At 50.8% G+C, this 20,820-nt stretch overlaps 1 protein-coding gene across 4 annotated transcripts in view; it reads right to left on the bottom strand.

Annotated features, from left to right (window-relative positions):
- The window catches only part of VPS13C (vacuolar protein sorting 13 homolog C), a 5,236,720-nt gene that overhangs the window by 2,762,740 nt on the left and 2,453,160 nt on the right, over positions 1–20,820 (bottom strand). For all 4 annotated transcript variants that reach the window (XM_069624493.1, XM_069624490.1, XM_069624491.1 and 1 more), the window contains one exon: positions 4,827–4,935. In XM_069624493.1, the coding sequence (XP_069480594.1) occupies positions 4,827–4,935 (109 nt within the window). The remainder of the gene's footprint in view (positions 1–4,826; positions 4,936–20,820) is intronic.

Genomic DNA, 20,820 nt, shown 5'->3' with positions numbered 1-20,820 from the left:
GACTGCTGGCCTGGTTGTATAAAAAACGAGACACCCTGACCGGTGATTAAAGTAGTCAAAGGGGAAGAGGGTCACACCCGAGACACACAAGAGGGGGTGAATGAAGAGTTCCTTAGATATTATAAACGCCTGTATGAGGATGCGGGCGGAAATATGGGTCAAGAATTCTGCAAATGCTAGAAGACATAGATCTGCCCACTTTAGATGACTCAGAACGAGCAGACTTGGATGCCCCAATCACCACAGACGAACTGGAGACAGTGATCCAACACCTGCCCACATGTAAGGCGCCGGGGTCGGATGGATTACCCAGCGAATTTTATGAGGCTTACAAACAGGAGCTACTCCAGCCGCTGCTGGCCATGTTTAATAAGGCCTATGAGAGGGGAGGATTGCCAGAGTCCCTGCGAGAAGCGGTGATTATCCCGCTCTTGAAACCGGGCAAGCCAGATGCAGACTGTGGGTCCTACAGGCCCTTGTCGATGCTCAACCAAGATAGCAAAATACTTACTGCGGTGCTTGCTAACAGGCTCAAGCGAGTAATTGGCAGGCTGATACACCCAGACCAAACAGGCTATGTCGCCGGCAGGAACATCACTAACAACCATAGAAGGTTACATCATGTTGTAGACCAAACAAAGAAAGACCCGGGTGATTTGGCCATTGTGTCGTTAGAAGGGGTCAAGGCCTTCGATTCGGTGAGGTGGCCATGGTTGATGGCGACCCTAAAAAGATACGGGATGGGGCCGGAGTACTTAAGATGGGTCGAGATGCTATACAGCGCCCCGATCGCAAGGGTCAAAACCGGTGCCATAATATCAGATAAATGGCAACTTAGTAGGGGGACCAGACAGGGATGTCCATGGTCACCCATGTTATATATTCTTGCGGTGGAGCCGTTGGTGGTTTGCCTTAGGAAACAATACGGCAAGGTCGGGATTAGTACGGCGGGAGGTACACACTTGATATCATTGTATGCCGATGACATGCTCCTCTACCTGCGGTTCCCGGAAGAAAACTTGCAATATGTCCTGGAGGTGATGAAGCGTTATGCCGCCCTCTCGGGCATATCGGTGAACACCCAGAAGTCCTGCGTGTTTCCCCTAGGGAGATACAGGGGCATTCCACCAGAGACACTGCCCATCTTGCAGATACCCTGGCAGACCGAGACTTTTCGATACCTAGGCATAAATGTGTACCACAGAATAGAAGCTGAGCATGAACACAACACGGTGAAAGCAATTGAAGGTATCAAAAACAGCATGGTGTTTTGGTCCAGATTGCCCCTAGCCATGATGGGAAGAGCAGCGCTGGTCAAGATGGTTGTTTTGCCTAGATTACTACACTTTTGTGTAAATATCCCGTACTTGATCCCCATACGATTTTTTGTCAGACTAGATAGCCTGTGCAGGGGCTTCATATGGCACAATTTTAGGAACAGGGTGGCCCTGTGGAAATTACAAAACTCGTGTGATAAGTGGGGTATAAACCTGCCGAATTTCGAATTGTATTATCTGGCGGGTCATTTGTTATATGTGGCGAGGTGGTTGTCTGAAGATGAATTGGCGGAAGCCAGGCTCTTGCGGGGTGACACGGCCACCTACTTCCTTAGAGAGATAGTGTGGCTACCTAAGCCAAAAGTGGTGGGGATGGGGAGATTGCTGGTGCTGGGCTGGGAGGTCTGGCGTAGAGCATGGCGAACTGTGGGTTTCCCAGACCCGATTTCTCAACAGGTCCCGTTGGTGGTGGTATGCGGGGGAGAGTCTCAATTGATTAAAGGGGTCCGCAGATATTGGGAACCGGTGGGCCTGGCCACCCTGGGTGACATATGGCAGGAGGGAGAGGCATTAGAATTTCAGAGACTAATAGAGGAGACCGGGGTGCATAAAGGCCAACATATCACCTATTCCAGAATTATGAAAAGGGTGAGGGAAAGGTGGCCCGAAACAGCACTTGCAGAACAACCCGAGGCCACCATAGAAATGATGTATGATGTCTCGGAGGGTGGGCACGAAATATCTAGGATATATGAGTTACTGAGTACGAAGGCGGAAAAAGAACTGCTACAACTAAGGCATGACTGGGAGGAGGAGGTGGGAGAACCCATGACAGATGGACAATGGGACAGGGCACAGAGATACCATAAGGTGTCCCGGAATGCGAGACTCCAGCCGATCCAACTATATGTCACCCACAGGGCATATTTGACCCCTGCAGAATAGCTAAGTTCGGTGGCTCGACCGTACAGAAATGTCCTAGGTGCGGGGAAGAGGAGGCTGGGTTACTGCACATGTTCTGGGCCTGTCCAGAAGTGAATAGATTTTGGATAGAACTGAAAACTAGATTGGCTAGCAGTGGGGTGGAGCTTGACGTTGGATCTGCCTGGGCATGCATGATTGGGAGCTTTCCCAGACCACGTAACCTAAAGCACATTAGCAAGATGAAGGACCTGGCATATATCTTAGCCAAGCGCAGAATTGCAATGTGCTGGAAAACGGCCCACCGGCCTAGACTGGAGAGGTGGTGGGCAGACCTCCTGAAATGGGCAGAGGCAAAAACTGCGGCCTGTTATGAAGCAGTCACTAGAGGTGGGGAGGAAGAGGTGGGTCCCCTGATAGCCTGGAGGCAATTGGTGACTTCGATGATAAACCCCCACCAGGCCGAACATGAAGCAGTTGACTTAGATGATATGGTAACAGAGGTACATGTTGGGGCTCAGGTGGATAACACAGATGCAATGGCTCAAGTTAATGGGGGGTAGAGGGGGACAATAAAGCACATTTTTTAATGGAATGTTTTCAACATTGATTACGAATGTCCTCGATGGTTGTAATGTTTGGAATGTTGTTTGTTAAAAAATAAAAATTGTTCAAAAAAAAAAAAAAACTGTCCACCAAGCAGGATTCCAAATGTGTCGGGGTACCATAGATCAGTGTTTATGTTATTTCTAATTATTCAAAAATACACAGTCTTATTAAAAAGACATTTGTATGTATTATTTGTGGACCTTAGAACCGCATTTGACTCTGTGTCCTGTGAACAGCTATGGAAGGTCCTGGTTGGGCGGGAAGTACCAGACATTTCACATTTTATATTCAAGTACTGTGTCCTGTGTACGTTATAACCTGAGACGTGAAGAAACTTTGAGGTATCTTTGGGAGTCCACAAGCCTCAGAAATATATATATATATATATATATATATATATATATATATATATATATATATATATATATATATATATATATATATATATATATATATATATATATATATATATAAATAAACACACACACACACACACACACAAAGAATTGTGGATGAGGACTTGCTTGCAATCTTCATAAAGAAATCTTGTAGCTGGGTCTTGGTATTGGTACAGCCAAGACAAAGTCCATGGTTATTAAACCAAAAGGTGGGAAGAGGGTTGCCATCCAAATTGCGATTGATAATAAGCCAGTAGAACAAGTCGAAAGCTTCCACTACCTGGGTGTGAGAATTCAGGCTTGTCCTGGATGGACTCACCAATTAGACAGGGCAGCAGTTACGCTGAACAAATATAGTGGTGCAGTTCTGGCTTTCTTTAATCAAGGCAAAGGTACATATCATGTCACTGGAAGGTGCAACCGGATTGAAATGGCTCTCCCACATAAAACATGCATTATTCCACCTGAAAATAGGTGAGTTTTGGAAAGAGCCAAGTAGGGCTTTTGATTTGAGCTGGATACAAATGAAGCCCGGAATAAAACAAAGAGCTAGAGCATTACTCCGTCTTGAGGCTTCTAAGCTAAGTCTGGGGGCTGCTTACCTAGCTCAGAGACACATTGATGCTTTTAAATCAAGATCAGATCAGGCCTGCCAATGCAATATCACTATATTTGAGGGTAAGATTAGGCATACTGCATATCACCGCATTTAGCGCCAAATGGAAGGGTTATGATTTAACCAGATGCCCACTCTGTGATGCCTCTGAGGAGTCATTATCCAATTTTATGTTCTTTTGTAAACCATCCCAGCGGTTAAGGCTCAAATATCAGATTGTTATGTTGAAGGCAGGGATCAAGGCATGGCCCAGCGCCATAGAATATTTGGTCCAATCAATCACCCCACAAATTGTAGATACTGTGGCCTGTTTTTTACATAGAGCATGGATCCTGTGGGAAAAAAATGGTAGCTCTTGAACTGGGCAATAGGCTGCGGGGCTAGCTCTCCTGTCGTCCCAGTTATTCCTTTGATATAGGTAGTTGTGGCTATAAGGCGAACGGTTGGAGTATTGATTTTTAGCAGACAGGCAATTTGTTTTTATATCTTTGTTTTTATGTGTATTTGTGATAATCAATTGTGTGATATTAATGTATTTTATATTTTGTATCCTCATGACTTTACGTCGAATAAAGGATTTTATTATTATTACTTTAAAAGATTAAGACTCTTTAGTTATGGTTTAAGGGATAGAGGTAAGGTTTTGACTCAAGAAGGTGATTTCTTTAGTTATGGACAACCTGACAGACCCTTTACTTTTTAGTATAAGGCAGGGAAACCCCTCTTGGAGTTAAGGATAGCTAGGTTTTTTAATTTAATAAAAGTATTTGCTAACCACCATGACACCACCTGGTCGGTTGCCTTCTTCTGCGCCATAACAATAACACAATAGTGAAATGTCATGTTAGCTCTTTAAGATATGCAATGCAAACTCACCTGAGAGCAATAATTTATGCTCTCTAAAAATGTGCTCAAACGTAATTGAGTACCATGAATCTGGCCAATCACTATGAAAATAATAGCACATGATTAATAAATTGCAGAATCATCATTAAAACTGCTTACCGTCCTTTCTATCAACAGGTTTCCTTTCATTTGATTCATACTCTGCTTCACCAATGTTTTCCAGAATTACTTTAAGGAGTATACTTATATCATCATTGCTAAGGATAACCTAAAACACAGTAGAATACACAAATGCATGAACAGCACTCAGGCTGCATTTACGAAATAACAGTTTACAATAACAGCAATACATATTTCATTTGCAGGATTGGAACTGGACAGAGATGTGATGTCTTGCAAATTGCACATACATGTATTTTACCTTTAGTGTTCGTTTATACAAGAGAACCACTGCATACTTTTCATCAGTTCCATCAAGGATCCTGCAACACTTATAAGTGTTTTCCACAGATGCTACGTATGGTCGTCTGATTAGGCTCTCAATGTACGTAAGGTCAAACAGTCAAGGTCAAGCTCTCAAGAGTGGAGTGAAGCAGAAGAGATGAACAAGATACTTACAACAATGTTCTTCTAATGAATTAGGTATTCTTCTCACAAATCCAGCAGCAAACTGGATTTGCAAACCTATTCACATCCAACAGGAGGAATGCTCTTGTAGCAATGTACTGGCTCCACAGGTGTTGAAGTGATGAAGTAGGTACTGCGTGGGGTCCAAAATGAGAGGCGGGCACAAAGAGGTATCATTCTCAACATGAGACATTTTATTAATAGAAAGTGGTTTGGAAAATGGACTAACTTTCCCTATCCTAACGAGAGTGTCCCTTCCCATGAAACTAAAACTAAAGCAGGATGACCTTGTATCCAAACGAAATCGGACCCTCACGCTAATACATGAACAAAATGTGCAAGGTAAATCTTTCAAAGTTCAACTCAACAGAAAAGTGCAATAACTCAAACATATAACTTAAACAAAGCACTTCTTTTAACCAAGGGTTGGCTCCCGTCCCTTGGATTATGTCAAACAAACTATTCACAATATTCTCTGTCAGGACTAGTCTCTTAAAGGCATTACAAATGCCTCTTTCTCCCAATACTCTCCTTAATGTGACAAAACAAATATTCTTTCCATGAGACTAATCTGGAAAAGAGGAAGTCTCTCCTGATATTTCAGAACGGCAAAACAAAGTATCTTTTCCACAGTGTTGGTTTGAATAAGGTAAAGGAAAGTCTTTACTATTTTTCAGGATGGCAAACCAAATGTCTTCTTCAGAATAGAGGTTCAAGTATGGCAAAAGGTACATCTTTTTAAAGTTTCTGGTTGACAAAATGTTAAAAGGAAACAAGAACTTAAGATGAACAAATCTCTTTTCAATATACCAATTCAAAGTGTATTTCCAAGTACACTCTCCTGCCAGGAAAGTCATCTACTGTAAACTCTTGATATCCTGGTTTATTCGCCTGCCAGGAATATCCCCCCGTTGGCTCACTGAGATTCCCTGTTGTACTCTGCCAAGTATCCTTGTCCAAAAAGGTTTCACTACCTGATATTCTTATGAGGCTTCTCTGAACATTCACTTTCTCCTTAAGTATCACAACTGTGCTTTTTCACTAGCAGTTTTGTTAACTTCAACTTTTATTTGTACAAATTTCCCCTAAACCGAAATCCAATTTCTGAGGGTTTGTTTAAGCTTTTCCGTTTAACAATCTCTCTGGACTCTTGGCAATGCTGGTTTCCCTGCACTGACCTCCAAAGTCAGGGGCATTACACCATAGCTGCCCCTGTTCTTCTGGCAATGACTCTTGGCTTAGGTAATGCTGGTCCCAGGTTTCGCCCAACTGACATCTCATGTCAGGGAAATTGCACCACAGTCGCCTTTTCCATTCAGTTCTATTAGGTTGGTATTCAAAGTACTTTTCATACACTTATCAGCATATTCGCACATCCCGGGGCCCCTTTCGCTATAAGTCTGACTCACTGGCTGTTTGTGCAGCAGTTGAGAGATGCTTGCGAGGGGCTGCCACGACCGCACTGCTTTTGAGGACCGCGTCTCCACACACGGCTCCGCTGTGCACCATCTGCTTTCTATTGACTGGAGTTCTTCTCTGAATGCCCCAAACGCTGCTTCTGGCGTGCTTCTCTACCTAGTCTTTCGTGTGATTTCTTCTGCCACCAGTCATGCTTCCTGCTCTGCGTACTCTGCAACCTGCCTTCTCTCTCCATCCACGGTCACGTTCCTGTTTTCTTCCTCTTCTCCCAGCTGTAGCTAATTTGGGCATTTAAAAGTCATGTGAAGCTGATTAGCTTTGTAACAACTAGACTGCATATTGTTCACATTTCCTCCACATGAACTCCTTGCTCCTCTTCCTCGTCACAGTACTTGAGGATTTCTGGGGCTTTGAGTTCAAGGAGGTTTTAATGGATTTTGCATTACATGACTGAACAGTTGTAATATTACAATTACCATAAACATCAGATGTTTCACATGTTTTACTTTCTCCAAATCTACATGAAGATTGGCATTTTTTTTTAATTCAACGAGTATTAATTAGTGCTTTAGAATCAGATGGTTTTGAATAATGGCAACAAGCCATCCAAAACATTGGAATAAATGGATCCTCTTCACAACCGAGAGAAGTATATTGCTCCTCTCCTGTTGGAGTCACCCTCAGAAATATCACGCAAGGGTCAGGATTAGGTAGCGGCTGCTTTCCCCTGGCCACATAGGACCAGGGTGGGGATCAGTGATGACTCTGCAAGATTCATCACAGTAAGTATGTGGAACCCAATGTGCCCCCTTTCTTTTCTTGCTCCAAATAGCCATTGTCCACACAGGCCAAGAAACAAAATGTCACATAACAGAAAAAAAGGAAAGCTACAAGTAACCACAGACGAGGTCAAGGAGGGAAGGGTGATAAGAGTCTACATCAGCCTTCCATCCTTGACCTCGGTAGAAAGAACAACACTAAAGCTAAGTAAGTGGTTCTCCTAATGGATAACTTCCTCCGCAGAATGCTCATTTCTAGAAAGCAGTAACTAAATAGGTGGTGGGCTTGATTGTGTGGACACCCTACAGAACCAACTGTTGATGGCCACACTGCCCAAAGAGAGAAATCAAGACAGTAATGCTTGGTGAATATGTGCAAAGAGGACCAGTCAAAACCCAACGAAGGGACATCTCCGCTGCAGCACAAGTAACGTCTAGAAGATTGTGCCTCCATGCCAACCTGCACTTCTTTCTAAGCTAGCTATAACATAGTACTTAACACAATACACCAAGGCATTGATTTGTGGTCGCTCTACTCTTGATGGGCCCAGCAAAATGTAACGTTGGCTATCAAACCTGAATTTCTTTGCACTAGCAACATTAAAGTTAAATTGTCTTTTGGGGTTAGACAATGAATACCCCTGTCACTGTAAAGAGTGCAGGGGCAGAAAAAAAAACAGGCATGCCAGAAAATTGAACCACTTATTTGCATTAGAATACTGTGGATGGGGTTAAAATACAGGCAAGTGAGGAATTGAACTCTGGCACCACCTACAGGAGGTGCTGAGAAACTCTCAGTGAAGAGGTCCAAGGTGATGGGGAGAAGACATGCTACCGACCCTGAAACATTTGATTGTGTTTAAATCATGGCAAATGTGCAAATAACAGTTTTGAGGCTGCCACTGGCTCACTTGTGTATAGGCGCGTTGTAAATGCCATATCATATCATATCATATGGCAGCTGTGAAAACAGATGGCACTATGGTATCTAGAGTTGGAGTGCTGAGCAACAGCGGCACACAGAGAAAAGGAAGCTTCTTGGCACCAGTCTTCAGAGTCTGCAAAGGCAGGGTCCAGCAAGGAGTGAGAACAATGTGCGGCGAGCAAGGCCAGACAGCAGAGGAAGAAAAGCAAGGGGACCCTAATTTGATGGAAACAGGAAGATAAACAATTTCCTGGCCATTGGTAAGGCTCTTTCTGGCGGATTAATCCTTCCTTTTACAGATTACCTATTTTAGAACTATATCCTCCAGCTTCAGTCTGGCTTTGGGAAATCTTTCATTCACCGGAGGTGTACTGTAGCTTTGCACCGTCTCCATTGGCGCCCATGACTCTGAAGGCGGTATCAGGGCAGGGTAGTATATAAGAGTCGTTTGCAAACCCATGACCTCTGTTCCGCCCAATTTTGCCCGCACTCAGCATCTGAAGAACTACAGAAATGAAAGCAGTTACAAGCGACGCAACCCACAAAAAGGGGTAGAATTAAAGGGTGGTGCATAATCTTTGTATCCCAAAGCAGTACAGAACCGTGAGGAGGAAGGAGACCACACAACTAAACCGTGAGTCCAGGACAGATAAGGAATCCAGAAAGCAATGGTTGGTGACACCCACCCACCTGAGAGATATAAACAAAAAAAATACACTAGTCGGCAACACTGGAGTAGCCATCGGGCCAGTGGTACAATGAGGCCTAAGACTTGCAGGCACTTAATTGTTGGCAAGATCGAAGTATTCTAAAAATGCCAAAACAATACATGTGAAAACAAATTTTTGTTAACAGCTCGACTAACCAGAGCACCGGCAAATCTGACAAGTAGCTGTTGATCCATCCTGAAGATCTTTTTCTGAGAGATGTAGTAACTCAGAGCCTTCTTGGGTTCCAGATGATTAAACCTTTACTCAATCTAAGATAGATGAGGTAAGAAGAACTGAAGATATATTTTCACTAAAAGATGAAAATTCGACAGGAACTAGGGAAGGGAGGACAGACATCTTCAACGTCACCTTGTCAGTGGAAAAGACAAAGTAAGAAGGTTTAACAAAAAGAAACTGGCGCTCACCCACCTACGCATATCGGACAAATCCAATCAAGCTGAATATCGCTGTTGTGCCATCATAGATTGTGATTCTGAGAGCAGATCAATAGAACAGACCATGCAGATTTCTACAGTGCTTTGTATGTGAGGAACTACAACAGTAGTAGATGGTTCAGAGCCTGCTGTAAATCCTTTGAGGTTCTCCAGTTGGCACCAAAATTATGCATACCAAATACCGTGGTTCTAATTTGTTCGGTACCTGGTGCACTTGTTTGACTTTGGGCTGAGGCTTGCTGATGGTGACCCGGTGAGGAGTAGTGCGTGAGGTTTCACTGTGATGGCCTGACAGTCACAATAGAGAAGGAACAAGTTACTTACCTGTAACTGTTGTTCTCCAGCATGGGTCTGGCATGGATTCACATGCTCATGAATATTCCCCGTCGTCAGGCTGGGAATCCTCGGTATAGAAAAAAATCTATATCACTTTCGTTTCTGATCTGTCTTTCTTAGTAGTAACCAATCACTGGTCTCTGGGTCATACTGCCCCCAGCCAATGACTGCCCTCTCCCTAAGCCCCGCCTCTGGCAGCCATCCTCGGATTTGATAGAACTTAAAGTGGCAGTATGACCAAGTGAAGAGAGGTAGGCGGGAGGGTTCGCATGTGAATCCATGCCAGACCCATGCTGGAGAACAACAGTTACAGGTAAGTAACTTGTTCCTTCTCCAGCATGGGGTCTGGCATGGATTCACATGCTCATGAAGAACAAGTTACTTTCTTACCTGGTAACGTTCTTTCGATGGGATGGTCCGACGACATATTCCATATCTATGACATGTAATCACCACAGCTGTGCTGCTTCGGAAACTTTTTCGGCGTCTGCGTCCTGCGTCGATGACGTCGATACGCCGTCGTCGAGGACCTCCTCCGACGTCCGACGTCATCCGATGTGATAAGTAGGACGCACGACGCCCATAGCCTCAGTTGTAGTTTTTTCCCCCAGAACGTGTGACATAAGACAACTGCCAGTCAGACACAAAGCCTTGCGGAACGTAAGCTGCAATCGCAAAAGAAATTCTGCCGCGGGGAAGGCCGGGCGGGAGCGATATGGAATACGTCGTCGGACCATCCCATCGAAAGAACGTTACCAGGTAAGAAAGTAACTTGTTCTTCGAGGGGATTGGGTCCTCCGACGTATTCCATATCTATGACAGACTCCCAAAGCAGTACCAAAGCAAGGAGGAGGGAAAGAATTTAGAATAGCCAATCAAATAGCAGAGCAAAGGACCGCCTTGCCAAAGGCCAGATCCTGTGCCCGGATGGAATCAAGGGAATAGTGACGTACAAATGTATGTACTGAAGCCCAGGTGGCTGCATCACAGATGTTGCGAATAGGAACACCCCTCTGCAGGGCAGTAGACGCAGCCATACCCCTGGTAGAATGGGCCCGCAAGCCAGCCGGTGGGTCCTTACCCGCCAAACGGTAGCACTCCGAGATGGCCAAAATAATCCAGCGAGACAAAGTCTGTTTCGTCACAGCTTGCCCCAAACGCTTTCCAGCGTAACCAATAAAGAGTTGATCAGCCACTCTGACCCGGGACATGCGTGAAACATAAAAGCTTAAAGCTCTCCTAGGATCAAGCCTATGGAGCCTCTCCTCTTCTTTACCAGGATGCGGAGGAGGATAGAATGCCGGAAGAACAACCTTCTGGGCCAAATGAAATTCCGTCACTACCTTCGGAAGAAAAGAAGGACGAACTCTAAGGACAACCCTGTCCTTGTGAAATACAGTGAAGGGAGGCTTAACTGAAAGTGCCTGTAACTCACTCACTCTGCGAGCGGAAGTAACCGCAACTAAAAACACAGTTTTCAGAGTTAACAGCCTCAAAGGGCAAGAATGTAAAGGCTCAAACGGAGCACCCATAAGAAACTTAAGAACCAAGTTTAAATCCCAACCGGGCACCAGGAAAGGTGACGGAGGGAACACATTAGTGAGCCCTTTCAGGAACTGTGAAATCAAAGGGATTTTAAAGCAAGAACACTCTTCAGACGAGCGCTTAAAGATGGACAGCGCCGCCAGGTAACCCTTAACGGTACCCACTTGCAAGCCCCTGTGGGCCAAAAAAGTAAAAAGGACAGAACCATGGGGATGTCACATGCAAAAGGATCCACATTCTGAACTCTGCACCAGTCGCAGAACTTACGCCAACGGCAACGGTACAGAGACTTTGTTGCCGGCCTTCGGGCCGAAAGCAACACCTCCATCACGTCCGCAGGGAGGTCCCAATCCTTATACCTCAACCTTTCAGAAGCCAAGCGTGAAGGTTGAGGGATCTGACCTCTGGATGGAGAACCTGACCCCCCTCCCGTGAGAGCAGATCGTCTCGGTAGGGAAGACGACGTGGAGGGCAGATGGATAAGTCGAGAAGGTCCGGGTACCAGGTCCTCCGAGCCCACGCCGGGGCAATGAGGATCATCCGGGAACCGAACTTCTGTAACCTCCGCAGCACTTGCGGGATGACGGGGACTGGAGGAAACGCGTACAGCAGCGGGAATGACCACTCCACCACGAACGCGTCTCCTAAGGCTCCTTCTGGAGGAAATTCCCGCGAGCAAAACCTTTCGCACTTCCGGTTGACACTGGAGGCGAAGAGGTCCACTTGAGGGGTCCCCCAAAGGGTGAAGATCTCCAGGAGAATCTCCTGAGCCAACTCCCACTCGTGAGAGATAGCGCTCTGCCTGCTCAGAGCGTCCGCCGTCACGTTTTCGGCTCCGGCCAGATGAACTGCCGAGATCGAAACTTCCTGCTGGATGGCCCAGAACTCGAGCTGCATCGCCTCTCTGCACAGAGGAAGTGACCCTGCCCCCCCCCTTTTTGTTGAGGTAGTGCATGGCCACTGTGTTGTCCGTCAGGATCAGGACATTCTTCCCTCGCACAGACGGCAGAAAAGCCTTCAGGGCTAGCCTGACGGCCCTCAGCTCCAACAGATTGATATGGAGTCTGGACTCCGACGGAGACCAACGACCGCTGACTGTCAGCCCGTTGGCATGAGCTCCCCATCCCGTGAGGGATGCATCCGTCACGACCGTCACCTCCAGCCAGGGAAGCCAAAATGGAGCCCCCTTCATCAAGTTGCCTTCGACGGCCCACCACAGAAGGTCCCGGGCGACCGAGGACGGCACCTGAATCGAGTCCGACATCCTGCCGGAGGACTGCGACCATTGCGTCTTGAGTGCCCACTGCAAAGATCTCATCCGCAGGCGAGCCTCTGGCACCAGAAGAATGCAGGATGCCATGAGGCCGAGCAACCTCAAGAACTCGAACGCTGGGAGCGTCTGGGCATGCTGAAACTTGTGCACCATCTGCTGAATGTGAAGAGCCCTCACCTGGGGAGGAAAACACTGCCCCAGGGAAGTGTCGAGCACTGCTCCGATGTACTGGAGCCGCTGTGTTGGTGTCAAATGGGACTTCTTGAAATTGAGGGAGAAGCCCAGCCTGTGAAGGGAGCGACAGGCGATCGATAGATGATCCAGGACTTGCTCGGGAGAGCTCCCCCTGATCAACCAATCGTCCAGGTAGGGGTAGACGTGAATCCCCCCTTGCCTGAGATGCGCTGCCACCACCACCATGAGCTTGGTGAAAACCCTCGGGGCGGAGGTCAATCCGAACGGCAGGACCCGAAACTGAAAGTGCGAGTCGCCAACCGCGAACCTCAGGTACTTCTTGTGCTTGGGATGGATCGGCACATGGAAGTAAGCATCCTTGAGGTCGAGTGACACCAACCAGTCCTGAAGCTGAAGGGCCTGGAGAACTTGAGAGAGAGTAACCATCTTGAACTTGTCCTTCCTGAGGAGTTTGTTCAAACCGCGCAAGTCCATGATGGGTCTCAATCCCCCGTCTTTCTTCGAAACCAAAAAATAAGGGGAATACCATCCCTTGTTCCTCTCCGCTACAGGCACCAGTTCTATGGCGCCTTTCTCCAGCAGGGCTTGAATTTCCTGCGCAAGGAGCGGATCCGGACTCTGCAAAGAGAGGTTCCCCGGTGGATTGTCGCGAGGCCTGTGCCGAAAAGGAAGACAGTAGCCGTGGGTTATGATCTCCAGAACCCACACATCTGAAGTAATGGCTTGCCACTCTACAAGATGCTGCGCCAGCCTTCCCCCAACCGGCGAACCATGGGACATGGCCTCATGACTGAGTGGGAGCGGCTGCGGTGTTACCTGAGGGCAAAGAGGCAACTGCCCGAGCGGCCTTGGCACCACGGGTACCCTGTCGTCCACCTCTGCTACCCCTGCGTTGGCCTCTTTGACTGCCAGCTCCTCTCGCTTTACTGAAGGATGAGTAATAGCGAAAGGAACCACCCCTCCACTGCTGTCCCCTAGGACGAAAAGGCGGAGGTTGGCGAACTGCAGCGCCCAACAACTTCGCTGCAGCTTTTGAGGTCTGCAACCTCTCAAGGCTCTCGTCAGCCTTGCTGCCAAAAAGGTGTTCACCATCAAAGGGCATGTTGAGGAGCCGGGACTGCACATCAGGAGCAAACCCCGACTTCTGCAACCACGCAAACCTGCGTATCACGGTGCTCGCCGCCATGGACCTACTGACGCATTCAGCCAAGTCCAGACCCGACTGAACGGACTCACACATGGCATCCTTACCATCCTGGACCATAGAAAGGAAACCATCCCGTTCATCCCCTTCGGGAATATGTTCAGCCGCTAACGCAACACAGTTCCACAGAGTGTGCGTGAAACGTGACAAGGCACAAATGGAGTTGGCCGCCTGAAGCGCCATACCACCAGAAGAAAACACTTTCTTCGCCCAGCCATCAAAACGTTTGTCGTCCCTATCAGGAGGGATGGTAGGGTACGACGCCTGCTTTGCCGGGGCCGTGGCCGCCTGCACCACCAAACTTTCCGGAGTGGGGTGCCTGGTCAAGTAGCAGGGGTCGCTACTGGCTGGACGGTATTTACGCGACAAGGATCTGCCCACCGCCGGGAGACTCTCCGGAGCAGTCCAAGCCGCCGCCACCCTTCTCTGTAAAGCCATATGGAACGGCAGTACCGGGTCAGTTGGGGGACCAACATCAAGGATGTCCGTCAGATCATCCTGCACAAACTCCCCTGGGGGAGCAGACCATCCCAGATACTCAGACACCCTAGCCATAAGGCGCCGGTACGAGGAATCGGCATGGGAGCCAGGCTCAGGCCTACAAAATTCCACCTCCGGAGAGGTGTCCAGTCCACTGGCATCATGCAGTGACTGCCTCAAATCGTCAAATTGACTATGGCCCGAGACAATTTCATCTGGCACCAGACTAGGAACCAGGCCATCAGAATCCTCATCCGCCTCCGAAATATATTCCAGGTGGCGAAAAGGCACCCGAGAGTGCTTGCTCTTAACCAGAGCCTTCCTAGGGGGCACACCCGTGACACGGGGCACCTCCGACACGAAAGGCGTCGATGGCGTCCAGCGAATCGGCGCCGACGCCGAGAAAACCGGCAACGGCGCCGAGAGGATCGGCGTCGAGGAAATCGGCGTCGACGTCAGATGCAGCGCCTCCAGTATCGGCGGCGTCGACACAGCCCTCGAGGCCGGAGCCCCGAGCGTGTCCCTCGACGACCTGATCGTCGACGGCCTCGACGACGTCCTCGAAGCCGGAGCCTCGAGAAAGCCTGTCGACGCCCTCGACGCCTCAGACGTCGATGTCTTCCTCGAAGACTTCACAGGAGCACACGGTCTCGAACGCGTCGAGGACCGGGACCTGGAACGGGTACGGCGAGAACGAGCCTCCTTGTCCGAACGGGACCGCTCCCGTGACTCGTGCCGACCACTCTTGCGAGCGGTGTCTCTCGACCTCACACGGCCGACCCCACTCGGGGGCGCGGACGGCAGAGTACCCTGCGACTCAAGAATCGCCAACATTTTCTTCCCGAAGGAAGCCCATTCCTCCGGCGTCGCACGGCCGGTGGGGTAACCGACGTGCCGCGTAGAATCCTCAGAAGAGGACCTGGAAGGCGACCAGTGACGGCGCTTCCCAGAACGCCTCGAAGAGGCTGAGGAGTGGCGAGACCCACTCCTAGAAGAAGACCGACGAGACTTCCGACGATGACGCGGAGAGTCACCCCTCGAATCATCCGTCGAAAGCCCCGCCGACTTCGACTTCCGTGGCTTGGACACCCGACCTACCGACAACTTCTTCTTACGTTCGCGTAAGGCCTTGGACGTGAGCGACTGGCAGTCGATACAGTCATCCGTGTCGTGGGCCTCCCCGAGGCACCAGAGGCAGGCGTCGTGCGAGTCAGTCACCGACATCTTGGACCCACTCCCCGCACTTCTTAAAGCCCGGACGCGGGGTTGAAGACGAAGTGGAAGACATCGCCGAAGGAAATACACAAACGAACAGGTTCGAAGAACCAGAAAGAACAGAACTCCAAAGAGTCGAGGCTTAGAACCGAGAAACACGAAGCAACACGTTCGCGGAAAAAACGGAACTGAGGCTATGGGCGTCGTGCGTCCTACTTATCACATCGGATGACGTCGGACGTCGGAGGAGGTCCTCGACGACGGCGTATCGACGTCATCGACGCAGGACGCAGACGCCGAAAAAGTTTCCGAAGCAGCACAGCTGTGGTGATTACATGTCATAGATATGGAATACGTCGGAGGACCCAATCCCCTCGAATAAGAGAATACATAGCAGTACACACATGCACAACCACGGGAGGTGGCAACAGGCTCAACATTAAGCAATACAACACCTCAACATTAAGCATCTCTTACCTCCTCACCAGGCTCACCTTAGGCGAACAGGTTGCGCAGCACTGCTTGGCCGACCCTGGACTCCTCCTTGGAGTCCCGATCGACGCAGTAGAATCTTGTGAAGGTGTGCGTCGACCTCCTCGTCGCAGCCCTGCAGATGTCTAGCAGGGGCACACCAGACAGGAACACCGTGGTAGCAGCGATCGCTCTGGTCGAATGGGCTCTCGGACGGCCGGGCAGCGGTCGGTTCGCCAACCGGTGACAGTGCATGATGCAGCCGGAGAGCCATCTGGAAATGGAAGTCTTCGAGAGAGCCTTCCCTTGATTCACAGTCCCAAAGTTCACAAACAGCTGTGATGTCTTCCGAAAACTCTTTGTGCGGTCCACGTAGAACTTCAGCGCTCTAGCTACATCCAGCGAGTGCAAAGTCCTCTCGGCCGGCGATGAAGGCGACGGGAAGAAAACTGGCAACACCAAGGGCTCATTGAGGTGGAAGTCCGACGGCACCTTGGGCATAAAGGAGGGGTGCGTCCTCAGCACCACCCTCGTGTCATGAAAAGTCAAGTGTGGAGGCTTGCAAGATAGGGCCTGGATCTCTCCCACTCGTCGTGCGGAGGTGATGGCCACGAGGAAAGCCGTCTTCCATGACAGGAACGTCAGAGGCGCCGAATGCATAGGCTCGAATGGAGCCCCCATGAGCCTGGTCAGCACCACATTAAGCTCCCACGCCAGGGCAGGAGCCTTCACCGGCGGAAATGATCGGAATAGTCCCTTCATGAATTCTTTCACAAGGCGATGAGACCACAAGGACGCCCGTCCCGTAGTCCTGGTATATCGGGAGATTTCAGCCAGATGTATTTTGATGGAGGCGTGAGCCAGTCCAGCTTTGGCCAGTGACAGTAGGTACGGCAGTACTTGAGGGGCCGTAATCCGCAGAGGGTTAATCTTCTGTGCACGGCACCAGACAGAGAACCTCTTCCATTTATGTCCGTAGCACTTGAGAGTTGAGGACGCCCTGGCCTTTGCAAGAACCTCTCTGCAGTCGGCCGGGATGTCGTACCCTCCAAACTCTAGTGCTGCAGGAGCCAGGCCTGCAAGTTCAGCGACTCCGGGTTGTGGTGAAGAATGGCGCCTCCTTCTCTTGAGAGAAGGTCTGCGTCCGTCAGCAGCTTGACTGGTGTGGACGTTGACAAGTCCAGAAGGTCCGGGAACCAGATCTGTCTCGGCCACGCCGGTGCGACAAGGATCATCCTGCACCGGGACCTCTTGAGCTGGTTGATGAGCCGGAGCAGCAACGGCAGCGGACGGAATGCACAAAGAAATAGGCCATCCCAGGGGAACGAGAAAGCATCGGCTGGGGGAACCTGCTGGCGAACCTCCGGCACTTGGAATTTGTTGCCGTCGCAAAGAGATCGATTTGGGGTTCGCCCCATCGTCGGAAGAGTCGATCCACTTGATCCTGGCGTAGTTCCCACTCATGGCACGAGCGCAGCTCCCTGCTGAGTGAGTAGGCGATCGTGTTTTTTATTCCTGCCAGATGAAGAGGCACCAGAAACATCCGTTGGGCGACGGCCTAATGCCACAGATCCTGGGCTTCCTTGGATAGGGCCGGGGACCTGGTTCCGCCCTGCTTCCGGATGTAGAACATTGTGGTGGTGTTGTCGGGGAAGATCCTCACCACCTTGCCCTTGAGGGACAGGAGAAAGGACCTAAGGGCCCAGAACACTGCGCGGAGCTCCAAAATGTTGATGTGGAGTGACTTCTCCTCCGGGAGCCAAAGGCCTATTGCGTGAAGATCTCCGGAGTGCGCTCCCCAACCTTCCAGGGAGGCGTCCGTCGTCACCGTCAACTGGTGAGCTGGGATCTGAAAGTCCGTGCCTGCCGACAGATGGGAGCGGGTACCCCACCACCGGATCGCCTGACGGAACGTCTCGTTGAGAGGGATCCTGTCCTCGAAGCTGCCCGTCAACTGGACCCAGCGGGCGTCGAGGAACTCTTGTAAGGGGCACATCTGAAGCCTGCAAAGGTGCACCAGATAAATGCAGGAGGACATCATCCCGAGGAGGGACTTGATAGATCTTACCCTGGCCATGTCCGTGGCCAGCAGACGCTGCACCTTGCCCAGAATGGTCCTGGTCCTTTCCTCCGACGGCGAGGCCAGCCGCGCCACTGTGTCGAGCTTGGCTCCCAGAAACAGGGCGACTTGCGACGGAACCAGGTGGGATTTTGGAAAGTTGATGGAGAATCCCAGGTCCGTGAGCAGCTGGACGGTCTTTGCAGTGTGCTCCACGGCGAGCTCCCTCGTCCTTGCCCGGATGAGCCAGTCGTCCAGGTAGGGGTAGACGTGGATCCCCTGTAGGCGTAGCCGCGCCGCCACCAGTGCGAGGCACTTGGTGAACACCCTGGGTGCCGACTTCAAACCGAACGGGAGGGCCTTGAACTGGTAGTGCCGCCCTTGGACCACGAACCTGAGGAACTTTAGGTGTCTTTTTAGAATGGGGATGTGGAAGTACGCATCCTCCAAGTCCAATGACGACAGGAAATCGCCCTCCTCCAGCTGTCCCAGCACGTGCTGGAGGGTGACCATACGGAACTTCTGCGCCTTGATGTACTTGTTCAGTCGTCGTAGGTCCAGGATGGGGCGCCATCCTCCTGTCTTCTTTCTTACGAGGAAGTACCTTGAGTAAACTCCTGAGCCCCGAAGCCTTTTTGGGACGAGCTTGATGGCACCCTTCTTGAGCATCGCCCTTACTTCCAACAGTAGTTGAGGGACGTGATTTTCCTTCCTGGCCATGGGTGGAACGCGAGGACACTTCTTCTGAAACTCGAGGGCATGCCTTTGGGCCAGGGCGTCCAGCACCCAACGGTCGGTGGAGCTGGACTCCCACACGCTGACGAACCTCGCCAGCCGGCCTCCCACCAGGGTGCTTCGGCGGGGGCCCGACTCCACGGTCGGTTCAATCTTGTTTGGAGGCCGCCTTGCCTCCTTGACCTCCCTGTCGACGATGACGGGCACCACCTGGCTTGCCGCGTCCCCTGTAGGCTTCCTAGGACGAAGATCTTGCCGCAAGGCGGTACGTGGAGGAGCCACTGCCGGATCCCTTGGAGGCACCTTGTCTGCCTCCGGAGCTCCGAAAGGATGGCCGTCATTGTTGGAGCACTCCCAGTGCCCGGGCAGTCTCTGTGTCTGTCTTGATGGCCTGAAGGGACTCATCAACCGCCTTCCCAAACAGGTTGTTCCCGTCGAAGGGCATGTCCAAAACCTTGGCTTGCACGTCCTGGCGGAAATCCGTGGCCTCGAGCCATCCTCGTCGTCTCAAGCAAACACAGTTGCCCAACTCACGGAAACCAGTGTTGCGATGTCCGTTGCCACCGTGATGGCGTGGTCCGAAGCAATCTCACCCTCCTGTAGGATTTCAAGGGCCTCAGCCCTTTTGGCGTCCGGAAGGAAGTCTAACAGAGGGGCGATTTTGAACCAGAACTCCCTGTCGTAGCGGGCTACGATAGCCAGGGCGTTGGCCGCCTTGATAGTCATCGCTGCGGATGAGTTGATCCGTCGTCCCATCGTGTCCAACTTCCTGCCCTCGCCGTCCGGCGGGGAAGTTGATGTCGAGGCCAATGCCCCCCCAGCTTTCTTCTTTGCCGCCGCCGAGACGTCCGAATCTGGGGTAGGTTGTGCCCGAAGGCACAAGGGGGCAGCGTCGGGGACCCGGTACCTCTTCTCGTACCGGTCCCTCTTTGCCGGCGCCGTGGCAGGGTTCTTGAGGAGGGCGAGCCCCTCATCCCAGATGTCATCAAGAAGCGGTACGGCGAGGACGGTCTTCCTTTTAGCCTTGCGCCGTTGGTAAAGGAACCCTTCTTTCTTCTTCTCTTCTGGGCAGGGCTCGAAAAGCTCGGATGCCCTGGAAATCATGGCATGAAAGGATCCAATCTCGTCGGGCGGGGACGCCCGAGCAGGGGGCGACGGGGGACACGTCCCGTCGTCGCCTCCGTCGTCATCTGTACCTGTCGTAGCCGTGTCCGTGCCTGTATCATCCCCGTGGGTAGTAGACCGGGGGGAAGGCAGAGCAGGCCGCAGAGGTGGGAGAGGTGGCGTAGGATGCATCCTCCTCCTCTTATGCGGTGGACTTTCCGAAGGTCCTGGCTCCGATTCCCCCGTCGGGTCTGGCTCAGGTACCTCCGTCGGGGGAAGGGGCCACCTTGTCCTCATCTCCAAGCATAAGGACTGAATCGCTGACAAAATGGCCGCCGAAGTGTCCTGCGGCGCCGGAAACGACAGGCGCGAGGGCTCTTGAGGAGCCTTGTCGGCGACACCGTCGCTCTCGTCGTCGCCCTCGTCGGGATCCCTCCCGATGGGCTGGGCCTCTTCCACGAATTCGATGAGCTCTTCTTCAGAGGTCGTGTCCGTATCCACGATGGCCACCAGCCACTCCCCCACCTTTTCCAACGAGGACTTCGTGGGGGTCTTCTCAATGGGCCTGAAAGACGACTCCCTCCGCGGTGGCAGGGAGACCCTGGGTCCTGAGGGCGCCTC

The sequence above is a fragment of the Ambystoma mexicanum genome, chromosome 11, assembly GCF_040938575.1.
Source record: "Ambystoma mexicanum isolate Mex_15411 chromosome 11, UKY_AmexF1_1, whole genome shotgun sequence".
NCBI classification, from domain to species: domain Eukaryota; kingdom Metazoa; phylum Chordata; class Amphibia; order Caudata; family Ambystomatidae; genus Ambystoma; species Ambystoma mexicanum.
This window is presented reverse-complemented; position numbering and strand designations above follow the sequence as displayed.